The 23,805-nt window shown below is 45.0% G+C and overlaps 1 protein-coding gene across 1 annotated transcript in view; it reads right to left on the bottom strand.

The window, feature by feature from the left end:
* Positions 1 to 22,516, bottom strand: part of NEU1 (neuraminidase 1) — a 33,176-nt gene extending 10,660 nt beyond the window's left edge. The window contains exons 1-3 of the mRNA XM_077483207.1: positions 22,338 to 22,516; positions 9,254 to 9,446; positions 3,337 to 3,599 (exon numbers count right to left, since the gene is read on the bottom strand). Coding sequence (XP_077339333.1) covers positions 3,337 to 3,599; positions 9,254 to 9,446; positions 22,338 to 22,427 — 546 coding nt within the window. The 5' untranslated portion in view covers positions 22,428 to 22,516. The remainder of the gene's footprint in view (positions 1 to 3,336; positions 3,600 to 9,253; positions 9,447 to 22,337) is intronic.
* Between the last annotated feature and the right edge of the window lie 1,289 nt (positions 22,517 to 23,805).

Raw genomic sequence — 23,805 nt, 5'->3', positions numbered from 1 at the left:
TGTTGTTACCATTTCCCAGGTAACTGAAGGAAGGAATTTCCCCTTTGCAGATTTCATATTTCCAGGTTGTCTCTCATCCAGGCACTAACCAGGCCTGACTCTGCTTAACCTCCAAGATCCGATGAGATTAGGCGCTTTCAGGGTGATGTGGCCATAGTCTTTGGAATCAGACAGACACATTGGGAATCTAGAGCTTGAACCCTTTGTTCCAAGCCAATAGGTTTTGCAGCCGTCTCAAAATTAAACTGAGCATAAAGAACAGTCTCAAATGAAGCCACCATCTTTCCCAACAACCTCATGCAAAGCTGAATAGAAGAATTCATCTTGCGTCGACCACCTGAATCAGGTCCTTTATGGAGCTGATCTTTGCCTGGGGCAAGAATACCCTTTTCTGGGTGTATCTATGATCAGACCCAAGTATTTTAGCCTTCTTCATGGTTTTAAAGAACATTTCTTCTAGGTTGAGAATCCGACCTAGAGGTTCCAGAAACTTTGTAAACACTCAAGGTGCAGTAGCTAGACCAAAAAGCAGAGCTACACACTGAAAATAAAGATTTTCCACCTTGAAAAGTAGATATTACTAGTGAGCGAGGAAATAGGCATATGGAGGTATGCATCTTTGATATAGATTGACGCCAAAAGTTCTCCTTGTAGGATGGAGATAATGGAAGAGTGGTTATATTCAGGAATGGAGTTTAGATTTTTGAGATCCAGAATGTCCATTCGGATTTGGCACCATGAAAAAGAGGTTTGGACCAAACCCCAACCTCTACTCTTACATGGGGACCACCATGATCACTTTTTGCTAAAAGATGGTCCAATGCTGGAGAGAAAGACTTTTATCACTGGATCTTTAGGAATGTTTGACCTGAGAAAAGCAAAGAGACGGAAACTCTTAGAACTCCAGTTTGTACCTTGGAGCTATTGAGGAAGTCCCCCATTTGTAACGACACTCTTCCTGCCAGATCCTTGAGAACTGCAGAAGAATTCCCCCTATTTGAGCAAGCAGGAGGCGCCTCCTCATAAGGAGGCTTCAGTATCATGTAGGTTTCCTCTCCCTGGAGGCTAATGCCCCTGGCACAGGAGGAGTTTTAAAACGAAAATACATTTACTCCTTTTCTTAAATGGCAAAAGGGGTACTTTTTCCACTAGAATTTCTTTGGATGCATTAACCAAAACATCCCCAAATAGCCGTTTCACCGCAAAAAAGGAAAAGAAGCTTCTTGCATGGCACAAGGCCTGAAGAATAGAATCTCGCATAGCAACTATTGCAAACATAAAGCTGCCAGATCCTGGGCCTGCTGAGCAGGACAACCTTGAACACCTGTTTAAACTGGTCTCAACGATTAACCAATTACTGTCAGCTCAGGCTGAGACACTCAATCTGCCAGAGAAAATAAAAGTGTTTTTTTGTTTTGTTTTTTTAATAGGAATTCCAGCCTTTTATCCGTTGGATCCCTAAGTATTTGAGCATTGTCTGCCGGACAATTCAAACTCTTATTCACAGAGGATATAGCAGCGTTATTAGCTGTATACCCTACTTAGTGAATTTTTTCCACCATAGGATAAAGTGTGAAAACTTTTTAGGAGGGAGTAAAATGCTTATCTGGGTGATCCACTCAGATACAAAAAAAACTTTTCCAGCAACGAATGGACAGGAAAGGCATGCACTGCTTGAGGATGCTTTAGCGAACCCAAACACTCAGTTAAGGGTACATAAATATGGAGCGGACCATTCAGTAAGAAATTGCACCATCAATCTTACAGATTGTGAATGCTGATCCTCCCACATTTGACACCTCAGAAGACGAGTCATCAGCCTAACCACGGTCCCCTGAGGGAATTCATCTCATCACGCCCCCAATTCCTTAGTTTGAGGGTCCTGGGTAATGGAAGGGAACCTGTCGCATTTTTGTCCCACTCTGGGATGCGATTAAAGCCGCTAACCTTTTTTCCAATCACATCATGGCTGAGGAAAAAAATCTCTTTAGTAATATAGACAGGGGCTGCAGTGTTGAAAACAGTTGCAAACGTTTCATGGCCCCGATGCTTACTCTGACCAGCCACCCCCTCTCAGGGGAGGATGCCATTGTAGAGATAAGTAGGCTTTCCAGAGCTTGAGGGAAACCCTTTTAGCCCTTTTTTGGGGGTGTTTCAACCCCCTTTCTGACCTTAGCCCGATGCACAAAGCAGAGGTACTACCAGAAGGATCGCATCCACTGCTTGAGCAATAGCCCAGCCAATGCTATTAACGCTCAGCCTGATGCTATTAGTAAATGTGCCAAGGGAATGCCACCAACCTCTTACATGCCCTTTTTGCTTGTGTCCCTCCGACATCTGCAGCCAGCAAAAATTGAGCTTTTAAGCATACTCCCGTGCTGTACATTGCAATGCTACGCTAAGCCCTGCCCCTTCCATCAAATCACGCCCCCCCCCCCTTTTCAAAAGAGGATTCCCATGCAAGTGCATGCCCCAATCTTACTGGATCGGTGTGCGCGCGCGCGCGTGTGTGTGCGTGCGTGTGTGCGTGCGTGTGTGGTGTGTGTGTGGTGTGTATGTAGGGGATGATGAGGAGGAGACCTGTAACAAGCTGCCGTGCAGGGGCGGTGATAAAACATAGCAGCATCGCCAATCATTTTTGGCTTCCACCTATCCAGGAAGAGGGGGAGAGCTTTGTCCAGGTGGGGGGGGTATTTCATGGAAGAAAATCCCCCCCCAATCTTACCGGAGGTCTGAGCTGCTTGCCATGACAAGGTACCTGCTCTATACAGTCCCCAGTGGTGACTCTTAGGCATGACATCATTTACTTTTTTTAAAGGAGACATTTCATAAGAAAATTACCTTCGGGGAACCCACAATCCTGGACCCGTAAAGCACCCTGCCAGTAATAACTTTATGGCTGAAAACACCAAAGCTCTGGATCCCGGGGTCCAGCTCTCTAAAAAGAGAAGCTTTACAGCTAAACCTCGTTTCTTCCGCCATGAGGCCCAGGTACCATTCAATTCAGCCTAAAAAGACACTTTGAATGGATCCGGCTGCATGTCTAGCCCCAGCAAGGATTGCACCAGTGGAGCTCAGCACATCTTTACTCGTGACCAACACCTTAGACACTGGCGGAAAAAACTGAGCTACTCCCAGTAGTGGGAGGGGTTATATAGGGAGGCAACTTCCTGTTTAGGGTGTGCCAGTGTCCATCACCTGAAGGTGGACTCTAACCACATGGTAATTACTGTTCTGTGTCCCGTGATGTACGATTAAGAAATTAACCTATACATTGCCTGGGAGAGCAAATGCTGGATTTGTTTAAATTGTTTCTCATTTCAACTTTCTACTAACCTGTATCCCATAGCCTGGCCCAGGGCAGAACATCTTGGTGCCGACCTCATGGGAGAGGTTTCTCGGTGTACTCCAGGTGATACCATCATCAGAGCTGTTGGTGACCATGACGCTGGAGACTCCACACTGCAGGTAATGGGCACACAGTGCGTACACCAGGAAGATGTTTTTGGTCTCATCATCCACAACAACAACACCTAAGTTCAGCCCGTCTGCAGCAGATCCATCATCTATAATAAAAGCTGTGGGTCCCCAGGTGTAACCTGCAAGTAAAGGAAATATTTAATAATCACTAAAGCATGACCTCAGCCAAAGCTTTTTTGTGTGTTTTAAGGTTTAGAATGCTATAAGTTTTTTTTTTTTAAGGTTGCACCAATACCGTTATCGGTGCTGATACCAAGCATTTGTACGAATAGCTGTACTTGTACAAATGCTCCGATACCTGAAACTGATACCTTCGGGCTCTGTTCTTTCAGCTGTCAACAAGATTCCCCCAAAAGCTGAAATGTAAAACAAAAGCTGCCAAAGTCAAAATAAGCTGGCAATTACCGGTTGTTAAGGAGCGGGGCTGCCACACCCTTAACGTTGACTCATTCGGCTGTCAGTGGGGTTCACCAACAATTGGAACAAAAAAAAACAAAAAAAAAAAACACCCACAAACAAATACACAAACCACACGCTCAGCGCTAAAACAGAAGGATAAAAAGAAACATTGTTTTATTAGTATCTTTTGGTTTATTCATCTACAGATCAAAGGGATGAACATGATTAGCAGATGAAGTCAGTTAAAAGCAACCAGTAAAGTAAAGCTTTTATTAAATGTTTCTCTGTTTAACTCCTTAACTCTTTAGTAACCCCTAATTAACTCCTTATTCTCCTCCTCCATTTAATTATTTCCTGCTGATTCTTTTTTTTTCATTTCTAAGTTAAACACATAAAAAATATTCTCGTTTTGTTTGCTCGTTCATTTTTATACAGGATTTATATAGCGCCAACAGTTTGCGCAGTGCTTTACAACATGAACCTTTAAGACACTGGGTGTGTAAAATTATATATATATATATATATATATATATATATATATATATAACACGCTGAGGGGAAAAAAAGAACATCTAAAAGCTGCACACATTGTAACGTGTGTAGCGGTCATTTAATCACAACTTTTTAATTTTTTTTAAGTTTCTAGCTTCAAAACAGATCAGAGTGGCTGGCATGCACTGGATTAGAGTCGCACTCTGTAATAAAATTCACTTTTTGTTTTATTCAGTGAAAAATATAGATGGTTGCATACCACTTGCAGTGCACAATATATTTGCCTTTAGTAAATCAACCCCGTTATCTTTTCATGTTTTAAACAGGTTCAAGGAGGAGCTGGAACAGGTAACTAAAAAGTAGAAAATCGTTATACGTTGTTAAACAGAAACTTGTATAGCTGCTTAACCACTTTCAGACCGGACCATTTTGCTGGTAAATGACCAGAGGTCTTTTTACACTTTGGCACTGCGCTGCTTTAACTGGTAATTGCGCGGTCATGCAATGTTGTACCCAAACAAAATTTGCGTCCTTTTCTTCCCACAAATAGAGCTTTCTTTTGATGGTATTTGATTGCCTCTGCGATTTTTATTTTTTGCGATATAAACGTAAAAAGACCGCAAATTTTGAAAAAAAATGATATTTTCTACTTTTTGTTATTAGAAAAATCCAATAAACTCAATTTTAGTCATACATTTAGGCCAAAATGTATTCAGCCACATGTCTTTGGTAAAAAAAAAGTCAATAATTGTATATTTATTGGTTTGCGCAAAAGTTGTCACATCTACAAACTAAGGTACGTTTTCTGGAATTTACGCAGCTTTTAGTTTACGACTGCCTATCTCATTTCTTGAGGTGCTAAAATGGCAGGGCAGTACAAAACCCCCCCAAATTACCCCATTTTGGAAAGTAGACCCCCTAAGGAAATTGATAAGAGGCATGTTGAGCCCATTGAATATTTTATTTTTTTGCCTCAAGCGATTGAATAATGACAAAAAAAAAATTTATTTATTTTTTTTACACAAAGTTGTCACTAAATGATATATTGCTCACACATGCTATGGGCATATGTGAAATGACACCCCAAAATAAATTCTGCTGCTTCTCCTGAGTACGGGGATACCACATATGTGGGACTTTTTGGGAGCCTAGCCGCGTACGGGGCCCCGAAAACCAAGCACCGCCTTCAGGCTTTCTAAGGGCGTAAATTTTTGAGTTCACTTCTCACTACCTATTACAGTTTTGAAGGCCATAAAATGCCAAGATGGCACAAAACCCCCACAAATGACCCCATTTTAGAAAGTAGACACCCCAAGCTATTTGCTGAGAGGCATGTTGAGTCCATGGAATATTTTATATTTTGCCACAAGTTGCGGGAAAATTACAAACTTTTTTTTTTTTTTTTTCACAAAGTTGTCACTAAATGATATATTGCTCACGCATGCCATGGGCATATGTGAAATGACACCCCAAAATAAATTCTGCTGCTTCTCCTGAGTACGGGGATACCACATGTGTGGGACTTTTTGGGAGCCTAGCCGCGTACGGGGCCCCGAAAACCAAGCACCGCCTTCAGGCTTTCTAAGGGCGTTACAGTTTTGAAGGCCATAAAATGCCAAGATGGCACAAACCCCCCCCAAATGACCCCATTTTGGAAAGTAGACACCCCTAAATTTAGGGGTACACTAGTGAGACTAGGTAATAAATGGCGGGTGCCCTGAAACTATAAAAAAATAACTAACCAACCAGCGTCACCTGTAACAGTTATATGGTGATCACTGGTGAAAGGGTTAACTAGGGGGCAATCAGGGGGCTTTATGCGGTAGTATATGGGGGTCCCTGGCGCTATAAAAAGCTGCGGCGAACCTAAATACCTACCTGCCTAACTAGCGTCACCTGTGACACTAATACAGCGATCAGAAAAACGATCGCTTATTAGGCTGGGTTCACACTGGAGCGATGCGGGAACGCCACGAATCCGCGGCGGGTTCCCGCATCGCATGCCTCCCGGCGGCAGTTCACACTGCCCTATGCGGACTGCTGGGAGTGTCAGGGAAATGTTACTGACACCCCCAGATCAGTTCGCATATCGCAGTGCGATCTGCAAACTCGGATCGCATGGTGTGAACACCCATGCGATCCGATTCTGCTGCGGGCCAAAAAAAGGGTCCCGTGCGAATTTGCGGCGGGTGCGGCGGGTGTGGCGAATGGCTGAACTCGAATCGCACAGAGATCGGATGTGATTTGCACTGCAGTGCGGTGCGAATCACATTCGTTCTCATAAACCGCTGCAATGTGAACCCAGCCTTAGTGACACTGGCGACGGGGGGTGATCACGGGGTTAAACCTTTATTGGGGGGGTTAGGGGGGTACATTAGAACTAAAGGGGGCTAACCCTAACTGCCCTAACAGTTATTACAGTCACAAATGACACCAATGCAAAAAAAAAAAAAAAAAAAAAATGACATTGGTGTCACTGTGACTGGGGGGCAGGGGTAATTGGGGGGGTGATCGGGGGGGTGTGAGTGTGCCTGGCATGTTCTACTGTGTGTGTAGAGTGTTGGTGCAACTCACCGATCCGCTCTCCTCCGTGTCGGAACGAAAAATACCGACACGGAGGAGAGAATACATCACTTCCTCTCCTGTGTTTACATTACAGGAGAGGAAGTGATGTCACGGGGGATTCCTATTCGTCGGGAGCGATCGCGAGGGGGTGGCCATGAATGAATGGCCGCCCCCTCGTCCCGGATCGCTCCCGGACAAAAACCGACCGCCGCAGGCACCGGGCGGGGGCCCGATCGGGCCTCCGACCCGCGGGAGGCAAGGGACGTACATGTACGCCAATATGCCTGCCCGTGCCATGCTGTCGACGTACATCGTCGTGCGGCGGTCGGCAACTGGTTAAGGACCGCCTCCCACCGATATACCTGTACGTGATTCTTTAAGTGCCCAGGCATGGGTCGGGAGCTCCGTGACCGCGGGACCAGCGGACCCGATCGCCACTGGTGTCCCGCGATCGGGTCACAGAGCTGAAGAACAAGGAGAGGTCTGTGTAAACAAACCTCTCCCCGTGCTTCCTAGTGTGGCCATCACTGACTGTCTATTGCCTTTTATAGGGAAAGGTGATCAGTGAAGTCACGCCCCCCTACAATAAAAAAATAAAAATAAATAAAACATAACGTCACACATAACCCCTACACTGCCCCCTAGTGGTTAACTCCTTCACTGCCAGCGTCATTTACACAGGAATCAGTGCATTTAAATAGCACTGATTGCTGTACAAATGACAATAGTCCCAAAAATGTGTTAAAAATGTCCGATGTGTCCGCCATAATGTTGCAGTCACAATAATAAAAAAAAAAAAAAAAAAAAAAAATACAAAAAAAAAAAAAAAAAATACAAAAAAAAAAAAAAAAATAAAATAAAATCACTGATTGCTACCATTACTAGTAAAAAAAAAAAAAAAAAAAAAAAAATATATATAAAACTATCCCCTATATTGTAAACGCTATAACTTTTGCGCAAACCAATCAATAGCCGCTAATTGGGATTTTTTTTACCAAAAATATGTAGAAGAATACGTATCGGCCTAAACTGAGGGGAAATTTTTTTTTTTTTTTATATATATATTTTTTGGGGATAATTATTATAGCAAAAAGTAAAAAATATTGAATTTTTTTCAAAATTGTCGCTCTATTTTTGTTTATAGCACAGAAAATAAAAACCGCAGAGGTGATCAAATACCACCAAAACAAAGCTCTATTTGTGGGGGGGTGGGAGAAAGACACCAATTTTGTTTGGGAGCCACGTTGCACGACCACGCAATTGTCAATTAAAGTGACGCAGTGCCAAATCGCAAAAAGGGGCTTGGTCCTTTGGCCGCAAATTGGTCCGGGGCTTAAGTGGCTAGACTGTGGAATGTAAGCTGCCATTGCTGACCTTCTAAAAATGCTAGTTTACTAGCTGTTATTTTGATCCTGTTGCATCAATAATTTGAAAAACCAAGTATGGTTTTGAAAGCAACACTTAAGCCTGGGACACACAAATACTGTAGCTGCTGACTTTTACTATTAGGGCACTTACCGGTGTCCAGGGGTACTGCGGTGTCCTCACCCAAGCCTATTCTTGAACAATCGGCTCTTGGGTGCTGGCGTCGCCATCTTGGCTAAGGGAAACCCCCTTGTGGCTTCACAGCCAGTTCACTACTGCGCATGCGTGAATCGCATTGCGCTTTCCTATTGGGTCAGCTGCTGCGAGGGCCGAACTTCCAGCTGAGTTTGCCGCAAACTCACCGGGAGCGGATACCTGTCAAACAGGTACTCGCTCCCATTCACAATGTGCCAAATGTGAGGAGGAAGGGGGAAGGAAGGAGGCAGACAAGCGGAGCTTCCCTTTTTGGGTGGAGCTCTGATTTAAATGAAAAAAAATCGTACAAGAAAAAAAAAAAAAATCAGGACGAGAAAAATGTATGTGCCTGCTCCATCAGATAATTTCACACGACCTTCCCTGATCAGCTCTCGCAAGCTGTGTACCTACGTTCGGTTCGAAAGTGGTATTTGTTGTATGATTTTCTGATCGTGTGTATGGGCATTTACTGTGCTTGCTCAGTGACTCAAAAGTATTCACCAAGTCAGCATAACTGCCAGGCAAAAGCATTTTCAGAAACAGATCATCATTGGCATCCTCCCATTTATCTCCCAGCAAAGGCTTCCTTTAATTTAACATTATTGCACCCTTTTCCGTGTTTGCATTAGTTATCTTTTCATTATTTCCTGCTAGAACCTAAAATTGCAACTAGATGGCAGCACTACAACACAAGTGCCGGGCACGATATATGTGAATGAATGGAAGGCTCCCGAGCATACATAAATTGGATACTTACCCCCATCCTGTGACCTGCGAGTGGCTATGAATTTTGCCCCGAGATCAGAGGAAGAATGTTTTCGAGCCTCAGAAAAGGCCAGGAGATGTCCCCGTGGGGTGTAAGTGATGAGCGGAATGCGGTAGGTATCCACCTCGCCAATCACCCGACCGCTCACCCAGAGCAATTGTTCCATTGTAATCAACGGAGAGACCTATAGGGAAAGAAAAAAAAAAAAAAAAAAAAAAAAAGAAGGTATTTGGTGACAAGTACGACAGACCAGAATATTCATTCAGTGGCTTCATCAGTGCAAGGCCCTTGTTAATATTGTAAAACAAGACCAAAGAAACGTCCCAGCTCAACTCACCAGCTAGTCTGCAACCAAATGAATTATCCTGTCTAACAGTCTGCATTAAAAACAGGGGTTTAGTCTGCACACATAGCAAATACATGCGTAAGCTGCAGAGCCGCTCCAAAGGCACCCCGATATTATCTGAAGACCTAACTCTTGTAAACTTTTTAAAGCCTCCATTAGTAGAAGCACATGCATTCTAATGGATAGGCACAGAGCAGGTGAGCCTGGAGGGAGCCCACCCCTCTTTAACCCTTTCGCTGCCAGAGCAGTTTTTGCACACGTTTAAAAAAATAATTTTAAGCCTGAAGATTACATAAAACCCACAAAATGCTATATAATTTTCTGAAAGCAGACACCCTAGCCTAGAGAATAAAATAGTGGTAGTTGCAATTTTTAATGTCACATGATGATATTACCACAAAAGGTCTAAATAGATACCCAACATGCCTAACCTTAAATGTATGTGTGCCCATGAAATGGCGACAAACTTCAGTACCTTATATTTTTCTATATGCAATGCTTCAAAAGCACCCCTATTAGGTATCAGTTTAGTGTTACGGAGGAGGTCTGGTGCTAGAATTATTGCTCTCACTCTGGCATACACGGCGATATGCAACATGTGTATCGCAAGCAACGTTTTCACGTGTAGGCACCCCGATGCATGCGTTTACGTTTGTGTGTATATCTGGGGGTGGGATGGTGGTGCTTTTATGTTCTTGGATGTATCTTTTTTTCCCCATCACATAGGGGACTGTTTGTCCCCTATGTGATGATCTTTAGGGGACAGGTTCTGCTTATTGAGATATGCAGGTTCTAAAGACCCTGCATGTCTCCCCTGTATTCCACTGAATGTTTTGCAATGCAGATCGCATTCCATAACATCCTCTCTTGGCAAAGCGAGCCGGGGACACCGAGAGCTTGACCCGGAAGTGACGCTGGCCCCTGCCATGGAGATCCCGGGCCCACTGATGGGCAAGCAGAGCTTGGTAAGCATGGCGGGGTTGGCGGTGGGGGGTTTCTGCGCCGGTATGGGGGGGGGGGGGGGGGGGGTGTAAGAGCGAGTCAGGAGTCTGCCTGTTAGTTTCACACACACACACTTCCAGATTGTGTGCGATACCCCCTGCCGTTGGGTCTGTACAACATACAGACCTGGTGGCAAAAGGGTCAAAAGGCCCCAGTGCCGCACTGGACACTAACCATATATCACAAATTGCAGTAAACCTGTCCAGTGTGTCCCCTCACCAATATTACATCAGTAACAAACAACTGGCCACTGCCCCCACCTATAACGGTCCTTCACAGCAAGGAGCACATTAAAGGACAACGCATGCAAAACAAAACCGAAAGTAAATTCCCAGCTCAACTCACCAGCCAGTCTGCAACCAATCACATTACCTAACCGAACACCTATTCTGACTAACCTGTGTAAGAAGATCTGTATACTTACCCATTGGATTGCTGGTTCCAATCCCAACCACGACACTACCTGCCCGGAGTTTGCATGGGTTTCCTCCAGGTACTCAGATTTCCTCCCACACTTCAAAAGACATGCTGGTAGGCTAATTGGATCCTGTCTAAATTGTCCTTAGTATGTATGAATGTGTGTCAGGGACCTTAGAGTGTAAGCTCCTTGAGGGTAGGGACTGATGTGAATGTACAATGTATATGAAAAGTGCTGGTAAAGCGACGGCGCTATACAAGTAAATGAAATAAATAAAAATAAAATACATTTTCAGATCACTCTGGTCCAGTCACATGATCTACCTCCCTCTGTCAGCCAGTGGCGACTGCAGGGGAGAAGAGGGAGCGCCGCCAACGGGTGGCCCATAGGTGCCTATGGGTGATGCCACCACTCCCGAGCATTTTGAGAGGCCTCAACTCTTCCCTGCTGTTGGCTTACACAGGGAGATGATTTGACCAGAGTGGCCTGAAAATAGGCAAGTATACAGAACCTTCTTACACAGGTTAATCAGAATATGTGTTAGGAGGGGGAGGGGGCATTTTTAAGACTAGTTAGGTTTTGCATGGAATTCTACTTTAAAAAGTGTCTAAATCCAAGAACAAAAAAGTGTAATATTATGCAGCTTACCAGTATGAATGCCATTACATGCTGCCTGTATTTGTTTCCTTTTTCAGACTATTTTCATAAGGTGATCCTGCACACACTACCTATCCAATGGTGAAAAACGCTCACTTACTGTACTGTATCTATGGAGGAGCAGTGTCATCCTAGCACAGGTACTGTGTAAGCTACAGAATATTTCTCATCGCCACAACATGGGGGAAATAGTGTGTGTTCCCCAAAGGTAAGCTGTGCAGGGTACAGGTGTGAGTAGTAGCGGCAGGAGTCAGATTCTTGTTGCAGCCACCCGCCCCATTCACTATAATGACAGGTAGCCGGCACCCCCAGCTAATCACTGATGTCCGCACAGCCAGCGATTGCCTGTGGCGATTGCTGCTGGACACACTTTGTGTGCGACCAGCAGTGATCACCGAGCGTAACTGCTGCTGTGAATGTAGACTAACACTGCTTGAGATGGTTATTATTGCTCGTATCAAACAGATATAATGCTTTCAATGGTATAGTTAGGCCTCCTTCATGTTGAAATGTAGCCGCATACACATTCTAGCAGCAAATTAAAGCAGCGGAATGGTCGATGAATTTAAATAGCGGTGGCTGCTCAGCCTATATAAACTAATGACTGACAATGGTTGCCGCTGTTCACATGTACAGTGCCTTGAAAAAGCATTCCTATTCCTTGACATTTTCCGCCATTTGTCGTCATGTTACAACCAAACACGTAAAATGTATTGTGTACGGCCCGCCTCCTCCCTGTCCCCTTCAAGGCAGCCAGCATATATATATATATATCTTTTGTGGCCCCCAGCACTCTGGGATTCGTTGGGGGGACACAAAAGATATACATGTCCAAATTACCAGGTGGGCCGTCCAAAAGCGGAACGCGGGCCGCAATTGGCCCGTGGACCAGACTTTGGACATGCCTGATTTAGGTCATAGCATATTCATATATGTTAGAATGGCCCAGTCAAAGTACAGACCTAAATCCAATTGAGAATCTGTGGCAAGATTTGAAAATTGCTGTTCACAGACACTCTCCATCCAATCTGACAGAGCTTGGGTTATTTTGCAAAGAAGAATGGGCAGAAATGTCACTCCATGTGAAAAGCTGGTAGTGACATTCCCAAAAAAAGACTTGCAGCTGTAATTGCAGAGAAAGGGGGGTTCTACAAAAGTATTGACTCAGGGGGGGCGCCATACAAATATAAACCACACTTATCACATATGTATTTGTAAAACATTTTGAAAACCATTTATCATTTTCCTTCCACTTCACAATTATGTGCCACTTTGTGGTGGTCTATCACATTAAATCCCAATAAAATACATTTACGTTTTTTAGCTGTAACATGACAACATTTTCAAGGGGTATGAATACTTTTTCAAGGCACTGTAGCTGCACACAATTAGTTAGCTTCATCCAGGCTGATATCCTCAGGTGACCACTTGGTGTGCGGCTTCATGCGAAAAGCGGGGGTTGCTGTCCGCCAAGTCATTACTTTATACAGGCTGAGCGGCCACCCCTATTCACATACACCCATCATTCCAGCTACAAAAATTTGCCGATTCTTGCCGCTGGAATCTGGTGTCTGCACACAGTCCTTTGTAAGTGCGCAATGAAATCTGCTGACACCATGTAAATATAAAGCAATCATTTTCCCAAGGAAGCGTTTGCAAACCACAACTTTCAAAAACAGCCTTGATGGAGGTTAAAAAATTACAAGGTATCTGCAGTGCAAGATAATAAAAAACAGCAGCAACTAAGATTGCACCATCATATTACTTCCTCATATTAACCACAGTCACAATGGCTAAGAATAACAGAATGACACAGTGCAACCTCAAAGCTGAACTCTACTAGAGAACATACAGATCTAGGAGGGACTCTGGAAAACTGGAGACACAAAACAATATTTACTCCACAAATAGAGCTTTCTTTGATCACCTCTGTGGTTTTTATTTTTTGTAAAAATAAATAAAAATTATTTGTGGCTTTTCCTCACTCAGCTCCAGGTCTGTCAGGGGAGAGGACGCGATCGGCTGCGCCTCTGCCGGTGGCTCCAGTAAGCGGCGGAGACGACCGAAGCGTGGCGGGGGGGGGGGGGCCCTCTCCCGCCCTCGATAAAAGTGATCTCTTGCCGAATCCGTAGCAGAGACCACTTTTATCTTAAAGAGAACCGCCCGCAGTTTCTGAAAATACCAGGGCTATGGCAGAGCTAGCTGCTGCCATAACAAATGGTATTTAGCATCAAAGTAATGACTTACAGCTACAGTGATTTGCAGTAAGTGGTTAATATTAGAGCCTAGAAATGCATTATCAAAGCGTTACTATTTTGTTGAATTTTGATGCAATACTAATCTGCTCTGTGTAATGGTTTTGCACAGAGCAGCCCTAATCCTCCTCTTCTGTGGCCCTCCGCTGTCGCTCCTGGCTCCTCCTGACTTCCGAGTGCCCTCAAAGAAGCCACTTTTTGTGGGGGCACTCTTGATCCATGACAGCACTGTATGCTTCTGTTGACACATGCACAGTGCAGCTTGGCCCACACTCCCCCCTGGGTTTGATTGGCAGCAGGAGTCAATGGCTCCAGCTGATGGGAAGAGGAAGGAAGAAAAGGAAGTATACAGGGCTCCTAAAGCACCCCCCTGCCCATTGAAATTAATGCGCAGCGTTGCCGAAACACCCGCAAAGCGACGCGGGAGCGGCGCTTTGTGGGCACTTTTAATCCTTTATTCGACCACTAGTGGGGTTAAAAGCGCCACAAAAAAAAAAAAAAAAAAAAAACACACACACAACACACAGCGCTTTACTACAGACTCCCCCAATGCCCCAGTGTGAAAAGTGCCCTTAGGGACATGGAGGACCTCACGGCTATCCTACATAACAGGGTTGAGTACTTTTGTGACACATGGAGGCTGTGGCAATATTTGATGCTTATTTGCAGAAGGTCTCAATCCAGCTGGGCCCCCAGGACCTATGGTTCTTGTTTGGCCCTGTGCGAGAGAGACTGCTTTTCCCGGTTTCTTCTTTACCCCCTTCTCCCTGCCCCTTCCCCCTACCTCCCTTTTTCCCCTCCCATACCCTTTCTGAAGCTTGGCCATCTATTCCTTGCCGTTTCAGTAGTTACCCGGCCATTATACTTTGTCCATTCGGTAGTAGGCCCTGCCTGGGTCATTTTGGCTTCCAGACCTCCGTGAAGATCCCGGCCTGCTTTTTTTTTTTCTTTTTCCATATAAAAACGCTTTCTTATACTGCACTTCATTTGTACGTGTTGGAGGCTCCCACCTGCCACCTCTTTCTGAGACTTGTGTTTTTTTGTTGCCTGATCCACAGATTGTCATTTCTTGGGTGCTCATTGATGCTGTACAGACTTTATTGCATTACCACTGATTTTACAAGTCTGTCTATACATGTGACCTTGTTATGCATGATTTTTGCACGTCTGAAAATGCAACTTTTTGTTAAATAAAGAAATGACAAAATTAATAAAATCCTGCTTCCTTCATTTTTAAATGCACTGTCACCAAATTGCGCTTTATATAGAGTTCAATGGTAAGGCAACAGACAGATGTGAATGGATCCTTAGTGAGATCCCAATATCCGGAGAAAGCCCAATGTCCCCAGTAAACAGCTGCTGGAGCATATGATGCATGTTCCTGGAAAGTGTACGACAAAAATAAAGAGGATCAACATGGGTAAGTGTGGTGCCCTTTATATTTTTGTCCTTCCTCATCTTCCGTTATGAAATCAGTTTGGCGTCTGCACGCTCCTTGTGATTACACGCTTTCTTCAGAAGCATCAAAGCCAAAATCAGAACTTGGCGATCTTCCCAACTTCTACAGACTGCTGATAAACAGTTCTTATGTTCTTTCTTTACCATAGGCTCAATATGCAGTGAAGGGTCATCGCCCCTTAGTAACGGAAATTTTTAGGAGGAACAAGCAGCACTTCTTACAATTGCTGCAGCTTAGATGTTAAAGAGGAAGTAATCCCCCGATGGGTTTTATGTCCTCTCTTGCTCCCTGCAAATTAAAAGCATAATGGGCTAGTATGCATCGCATATAGGAGGGGTGAAATGGGGCACCCCTGTCGCGTCCCCCTTGAGAATGGGGAGGCGCCAGAGGTCCAACCATTAGCCCCCACCCTGGCCTGCTGAGCATTGTAAAGGATAGTGAGCCATGACAAAGTTGGGCCCGAACCAAAAGCAGCAAAGACACTGCCACTCAACCGAATCAAGCTGCGTCAAGGGAAACAATTATTCTAGATCCTATTTGGTGATGGGAAGCCTGAATGTTCATAAAGCGGAGCCTAGTATTAAAGACTGTATTTTTCGCTGACACAAAGCGTTTAATCGGGGTGATTTAGGGAAAGAATAACTTTATTTAAAAAAAAAGGTATAAGGCTAAGATTTTGGCTAATATTTTAATGTCAGTTTGCAATAGTGAGAAAAGCCTATATGATTCAGGTAGGTGGGGGTCCTTGCCAGGCTTAGGGATGAGAACTATGATGGCTTCACACAGATTTGGAAAGGGCAGTGGCTTGATAAAGGGCAAGGACATGAAATTCAATAAGTAGGCCATTAGAGCCGGGGGCGTCAGCTTTTGCAAAATGTGAAAGGGCAAGCTTAATATTGTCCGTTGAGAGCGGGGCCTCCAACATATCCACCTGTTCATTGGTCAATTTAGCGTGAGGCCATCAAGAAGGTTTCCCACATCCTGTGGGAGGATAGCCAACTTAAGATGTGTAGACCTTTTTTTTTTTTTTTTTTTTTTTTTTTAAGAAAAAGAAAGGGGGGGGGGGGGTCAAACTCCCTGATATAGCAGGATCTGTGAGAAAACCTGCTGTATCAGATCGTAGGGCAATAACCACTTGAGGTCTGGAGTCCAGATGTGCCAAATAGAGGAGCAGCTTACCTGAACGTTCACCCTGTTCATAAATCCTTTGTTTACTAAAAAAACAGCTTGTGCCAAGCTCGTGTCTGGCACAGCTGGTCAACCACCCTAGTTTGAAGCTTTAGCTGTGCCAGTGAGGCGGGCAAAGGCGACGTTACATAACAACCCTCCAGTTCAGTCAACTGAGCAGTGTCTTGAACATAAGCAGAAATAATATCTCTTCTAAACCTGGAGATGTAGTCTGTAAGGAGCATTCTAGCATGTATTTTAAAGAGGAAGTAAACTCTCCCACTCTGATGCTTCTTTTCATTTAGTCCATTATAATAAGTAATTATCAAACTATAGCCACTGTAATCCAGCCCAAATCACATATTACTGTTTAAAGAAACTTTAAAAAACTTGTTTCCAAGCGCCATCTTAAGTATTGTTTTCTGAGTCCACAGTGGAGTGTATTTCTGCCCTTACATTGAGCACTTCCTGTACTGTTAACCAAGCCTCCTTCTCAATCCAACGTTTCTATGGCAACCCTGCTTCCCTATTCATAGCTTACTTGTTTATTTCATAGTATTTACTTGTGCCGATGTCTAATGTTTGCCTTTGTCAGACTTATCAGCTTCAGCTGACAAGACTGCAGTAATGGCCAAGTTTAGACTGTATGCGAGGTCACATGGTGTGTAGGAGGAAGCTCTGAGTGATTAGCAGAGTTCAGTGTTGTGCCTAGTCCTGATAACAGATAGATAAGACATAGAGAGTGTGCCGTAAATCAGGGGAGATCTGGGCATGCTCAGGGACTTCATTCTACAGAACAACAAGGATTACAACAATACAAAGCAAGTAAGGAGATATCTAAAAGCAGTATTCATTAGGGTTTTTTATGCTGATTTACATGGAACAAAGTTGTGGGAGGAGGGTTTACAACCACTTTAAATGCTTCATACTGTCAAAGGGGAGGACATAGCAGCATTATTGTTAAAGAAGAACCCCCATTCCATGGCAAGTCTATCAGTGTCAGGGAGAATGGTTAACCAGAAAGGATTTAGTCTCCAGTTATGCAGGGGAGGGTTGTTGTATTGTGCCAGCTAAACCCAATAGAGGGAGTGGTCTGATAATATTCGGGGGCAGGTATTCAGGGGCGGGTGCTGAAAATCCTCTGAAAAATACTGCCTGCAGCAGGACTCCGGTGGCTCACTGTCTGTGGTCAATAATAAAGATGGAAAAACTGACCACAATGCTGCTATAAGACCGCAGGTGGTAGTATAGCACAAGGTAGAAGTATTCCCAGTGTTAGTAAAGAGAAGGGTGCACTCTCTTTAACAACACTGGGAATGCAGCAAGAAAACAGAGCATGAGCTAAAATAAACGGTCCAAACATGAGTGTACGTCCCTCTGCAAAGTATAGAACCAGGACAAAGTCAATGTGGGAAAGTGGGTAGCATCATCCAATGTGGGGGAAACGATTGGTGGGCATTAGGCCTTACAGTACTCACGGCTCAGGTGGGATTTAGCGGATCCAGCCAGGCACTGGTGGCTCCCGCCTCCTCAAAAAAGTGGACACAATCCCACCCATCGACACAAAGGCGAGCAGGGAACAACATTGCTTATTTTAAGTGTCGGACTCGCAGGTGTCTGGCTGCGTTGCCTCTGAAACCTCCGCAGAGAAGTCTGGAAACGCCATGATCTGATGATGTGCAGAGGTATGTTACCCTTCTTTCTGCATAAAACTGAAAATAGCATCGTAGTCCGTATAATTAAGGAATTTTGCAATAAAGACCCGCGGTGGTGCTCCCTGGGGAGCTGCCATCTTTGGCCTGTGACTGTCCATCTTGATGGTGGAATTGATCAAGTTTGGTGGCTGTCTGCCGCTTTGCAGGGCGGTGACATGTCTCCACAACACACCGGGACTCTGGAGGTAGATTACCAGGCGGGTAACTTGAGGAAAATGGGATCAGAATCAAAGAAGGATACTGAATGCAGATTCAGGCCACACCCCCAACACCTGCCAGGTTTGAGAACCGATTACCCAGCTCATCGATCCAAGTCTGATCAACCCTAGGACATGATTTGCAAGTGTTCTTCCTCACCATCGGATCCCTTGTCCTTGACACAACGATGTTGATGTTGATTTTGTTGTTGAACTTTGATGCAAACAGATCAACGTCCAGAACTCCCCATTTTTGGCATAAATGACAGAAAGATGTCGAGGTGAAGGGACCGTTCTCTCGGCAACAATTGTGGCAACTCAAGTAATTCACCTGCACATAAGAAACGGCCTTGAAAGAAGCCACTATCTTTCCCAACAATTTCACGCAAAGTCAAATAGAAGGATTCTTCTTTGTTTTGATCACTTATGGAACTGATCCTTTCCTGGGGCAAAACACCCTTTTCTGAGCTGTATCTATGATCAGCCACAAGCAATCACCTTGATGGTTTTAAGGAGGATTTTTCTAGGTTGAGAATCCAACCTAGGTATACCAGGTAGCCGACTGTGGTGATCAAACTTTGGTTTTAAGTGGGCTGCAGGATGGAGACTACTGATCAGATTGACTCCATGCGAAAAGAACGGTATTCAAAAACCGGTTTAGATCTTTGAGATTTAAAATTGGTCCGACAACCCATTTTGGGTTTTTATTCAAACCTTTTCATTATTCCAAGACCTAATCCTTGCTCTTCCAAGGGGACCGCCGATATCACTCTTTGAGACAAGGGATGATACAAAGCTAGAAAGAGAGACTTTTTTCACTGGATCTCTGGGAACGTATGATCTGAGAAAATGAGGACACAGGAACCCTCGGAACTCTAGTTTGTAACCTAGAGAAACTGAGAAAGCCAACCATCTGTCTTGTTCCTGCCAGATCCTTGAAAACTGTAGAAGCCCCCCCCCCCCCCCCACTCCAGCGAGCGGGGGTGTCCCTTCATAAAGAGGCTTTAGTATAGAGGTCGACCGATATATCGGCCGATATTTGACGTTTTTTAATTAATCGGCATCGGCCAATTGTGCTTTTTTTTTTTGCCCGATATGTTAGGCCGATTATTTATTTTTTTCCCCTTCATCTCATAAAATCTAAGTTAGACACCTTTCCCACTGGGGCGTTTTTCAGGTGCTTTAAAATGGCGCCTGTAAAGTGCCTGCAAAATGGCTCCCCTGCAATCTGTGTGGAAGCCCCGAGTGCTTTCACACTGAGGAGATGCGCTGGCAGGACGTTAAAAAAAAAAAGTCCTGCAAGCAGCATCTTTCGAGTGGTGTATACCGCTCCTCCACCACTCCTGCCCATTGAAATGAATGGGCACCACTGCCGAAGCACCTGCAATGCGATTTTGGCAGCGGCGCTTCACGGGCACATTTAACCCCTTCCTGGGCCGCTAGCTGAATTATAAGTGCCCCGCTAAAATGACGGTAAAGTGCCGCTAAAACTGGCAGTGTTTTACCGTCAACGCCTGCTCGCTTCAGTGTGAAAGCAGCCTTAAGACCCCTTTCACACCAGGGCGTTTTGCAGGCGCTATAGTGTTAGAAACAGCGCTTGCAAAACGCCCTAAAGAAGCTGCACCATTGTGTGTAGTGTGAAAGCCCGAGGGCTTTCACACTACAGCGGTGCGCTGGCAGGACGTCAGCAGCTTCTTTGGAGCGGTGAAGGAGCGTGTGTTTACCGCTCCTCCACCGCTGCTCCCTATTGAAATCAATGGGGCAGCGCTGTAATACTGCCGGCAAAACGCTGCTATAGCGGCGTATTGCCGGCGGGGTTAACCCTTTTGCAGCCGCTAGCGGGGGGTAAAAGCGCCCGAAATGCGCCGCGGTCAAACGCCGCTAAAAATAGCGGCGTTGTGGTGTGAAAGGGGTCTTAGTGATACAGAAAATTTCTTACATTTATTAAACAAAACTAACATCCAAACAGTTCACTTGTATGTATAATTTAGAATGAAATATATATATATAAAAAAAATTACACAAAAACAGGTAATCAAAACTTTTGGATGAAAAAAAAATGGGCTAACTTTACTGTTTGTTTTTTTTTTTTTTCTGTGTATTTTTTCCCAAAAAAAATTGAGTTTGAAAGACCTCTGCGCAAATACCGTGTGACATAAAATATTGCAACAACCGCTATTTTATTCCCTAGGATCTCTGCTAAAAAATTATATATATATATATATATATATATATATATATATATATATATATACACACATACAAGTTTTGGGGGTTCTTAGTGAATTTCTAGCAGAAAATACAGGATTTTTATTTGTAAGCATCAAGTGTCAAAAAAGACTTAGTCTTTAAAGCGGAGGTCCACCCTAAAATACACTCCTAGGTCTATGTGATCTCCCCTTCCCTAAACGCTAGGTAACCCCCTTACCTTTCAGCTGTCTTCCTCTGTTTTTTTTCTATTTCAGATTTTCTGCCACAGTGAATTGCGGAAAGGGGAGGAGTCGATGCAGAAAGGGGCGGGCTTATTCGCCAGGTCACTTGTTCCGGTCTGCCGTCCGACATCACGACACCCGACGTTCAGAGGGTTTATCTCCGTTGCCATCACAACGGGGCGGGACTACCGACGACAACACCCGTTGTCATGGCAACCGGAGCTGTTGACGCCGCTCGAGGTTGCTCAGACTGCGCATGCGCGAGATCTTACATAGAACGGGCGGTGCATGCTGGTCATTTTGGAGCACACTCTCCTGGAAGAGGATGCCTGTGGGCTTCACATGCCCACAGGCAAAATGGAAACCGTCAGGAGACGGTTTTATAAAGTCATTTCTGAGCGGACAAAGGCATGCTGCTGTTTGCAGAAACACTACAAGTAAGTGCTATGCTTATTAAGAATATTGATTGTGACTATGCCTAATCCAAAAAAACTTTCTAAGCAGTGGAATCCCGCTTTAAATGGTTAAACTGAGAACTCACACAGAGATGAGTTCATTCATTCAAGTGTAAACATTGTATCTTTTTGATCTTTTCTTGGCAGACTGCCCAGAGAGGAGACAAGTCACTTCACTCAAGTCTCCAGGCAACTTGCACTGACTTCTATACTGAAGTCATTTGCAAGTTGCGCTGAATATATCATCGGCCATGCATTGGGGCAATGTCCCACTACCTGTGACGAGCGCAGCGCTGCGCCGACTTCCTGATTATCCAAATGATAATTGCGGGTACTTAAGGGGGGGGGGGGGTTCTTTGACTAAGGCTGGCCATAGATGAAATCGAAAAACCAAAAATTCTTGGCCATTCATTTTTCACATCATTAGTGTGCCAGCTGCAACATGCGATTTTTGTGCTGCAATCAAAAGCGTCCAACATGCTGGATTTTGTTTGGAAAATTGAAACCAATGATGGCAGAGGCCCCCCCCTAGAGCACTAACACAGCCCACACACACACACCAGAGCCCCCCCAGAGCACTAACAGCCCCCCCCCCACAAAAAAAACCCAGAGCACTAACACAGCCCACACACACACACACGAGCCCCCCCCCCCCAAAAAAAAACACAGAGCACTGACACAGCACACACACCAGAGTTCCCCCCCCCCCCAATAAAGCACCCCAGAGCACTAACACAACACACACACACACACACACACACACACCAGAGCTCCCCCAAAAAAAGCACCCCAGAGCACTACACAACCCACAACAGAGCCCCCCCCCCCCCAAAAAAAAAAAAAAACTCCAGAGCACTAACACAGCCCACCCACAACAGAGCTCCCCCTCCCCAGAACACCCACACAACCCTTCCCCGAACCCCCCACAGCACTAATATAAACAAAACCCACAACAGAGGTCATCCCTCATACCTCTTTATACTGAGCACAGTACACAGCTCCGAGCAGTGTCAGGACAATGATCCCCCAGTATCCGGCTCTCCCCCTCCCCCTGTCCTCCATGGTGCTGTCCGCTCTCCTCAGTACCGAGGAGGATTCTACATCACTGATCACCGATCTCCTCTTCCTGGAGTCTCTGCACTCACGTGACTGTGTCCGGGTCAGCTGATCACTGAGCGTCACGTGACTCCCCTGTCTGACAGCTGCAGGAAGGCGATTTGTTACTTTGTATCTATAGAAGGTGTGATGTGATCTTCACCACACCCCCAAGCGAAGTTGGGGGGGGGGGGGGGGGGTGACAATAGAGTGATGATGATATATTTATAAACAGATATGTAAGGCTGGATTCACACCTAATGGCAGTTTTAGTGCCTTTTGCAGTTTGCAGATTTGCACTACAGTCCATTTATCATGGTTTCCTATGGAACACGTTCTGTAGTGCAAATCTGCAAAATGCAAAAAGCACAAAAAATGCCATAGGTGTGAATCCAGCCTTAGAGTTATCCTGAGATCTATACGTGTCTCCAGGAAATACCACGTACCTGGCTGTCACATTAATCCAAATTCATTCTGAGTCTCTGAGCCAGAGAGACTGTTGATGAAGAGTTTTGCCTGAAATAAAAAAAGTCTACACACCCCTGTCAGGTTTCTGTGATGTAAAAAAAAATGAGACAAAGATAATTCATTTCAGAACCTTTTTTCCACCTTAAAGCTCGGTCTCCACTAGTGCGACTTTTCATGCGATTTGGGACTGAAAAGTCACATGACAAGTTGTACCCCATGATTTCCAATGAGTACCGTTCAGATCTGTGCGACTTTCAAAGTAGTCCCTGCACTACTTTGGTCCCACTTTGATGCGACTTGAGGTCCATAGGCCTCAAGAATACACCGGCATTGCTTCAAGTCGTGGCAAAAAAAAAACGCAGAAAAATCGCGTGACTTTGGGGACGCAATAGTGGAAACCCTGGGTTCACACACACGTGCAATGCGCCAGTCCCGGCAATGCTCCTCTCCCGCAGGCGGTTCACCCTACCTTCTGCGAACCGCTGCGGGTGTCATTAACAAAGTTAAAGCGGAGTTCCACCCAAAAATTAAACTTCTGCTTTAAGGGAGGTGACCCCCTGACATGTCACATTTGGCATGTCATTTTTTTGGGGGTGTGGCTACCCTCTGTTCAGAGAGTCCCACTTCCCACTTACTCCTGGTGCACTGCAGCACCGGAAGGGAGATCACCTCTCCCCCTCCCTCTAGGCAATCATCTGGGACACATCACAGGTCCCAGATGATTGCCCGGCCAGTCACGGTGCGTGGCGCGGCTCGCATATGTGCAGTGGATGCCAAGCTGTGAAGCCATAGCCGAGCGCCCACAGTTACAATGCCAGCACCACAGAGAGGAGCTTCATTCCCCCCACATCACTGGACCCCGGGACAGGTAAGTGTC

Source organism: Lithobates pipiens, unplaced genomic scaffold, assembly GCF_037356315.1.
Source record: "Lithobates pipiens isolate NorthernLeopardFrog02 unplaced genomic scaffold, aLitPip1_a1.2 Scaffold_1, whole genome shotgun sequence".
NCBI classification, from domain to species: domain Eukaryota; kingdom Metazoa; phylum Chordata; class Amphibia; order Anura; family Ranidae; genus Lithobates; species Lithobates pipiens.
Note: the sequence above shows the minus strand (reverse complement) of the source record. Positions and strands in the feature narration are given on the sequence as shown.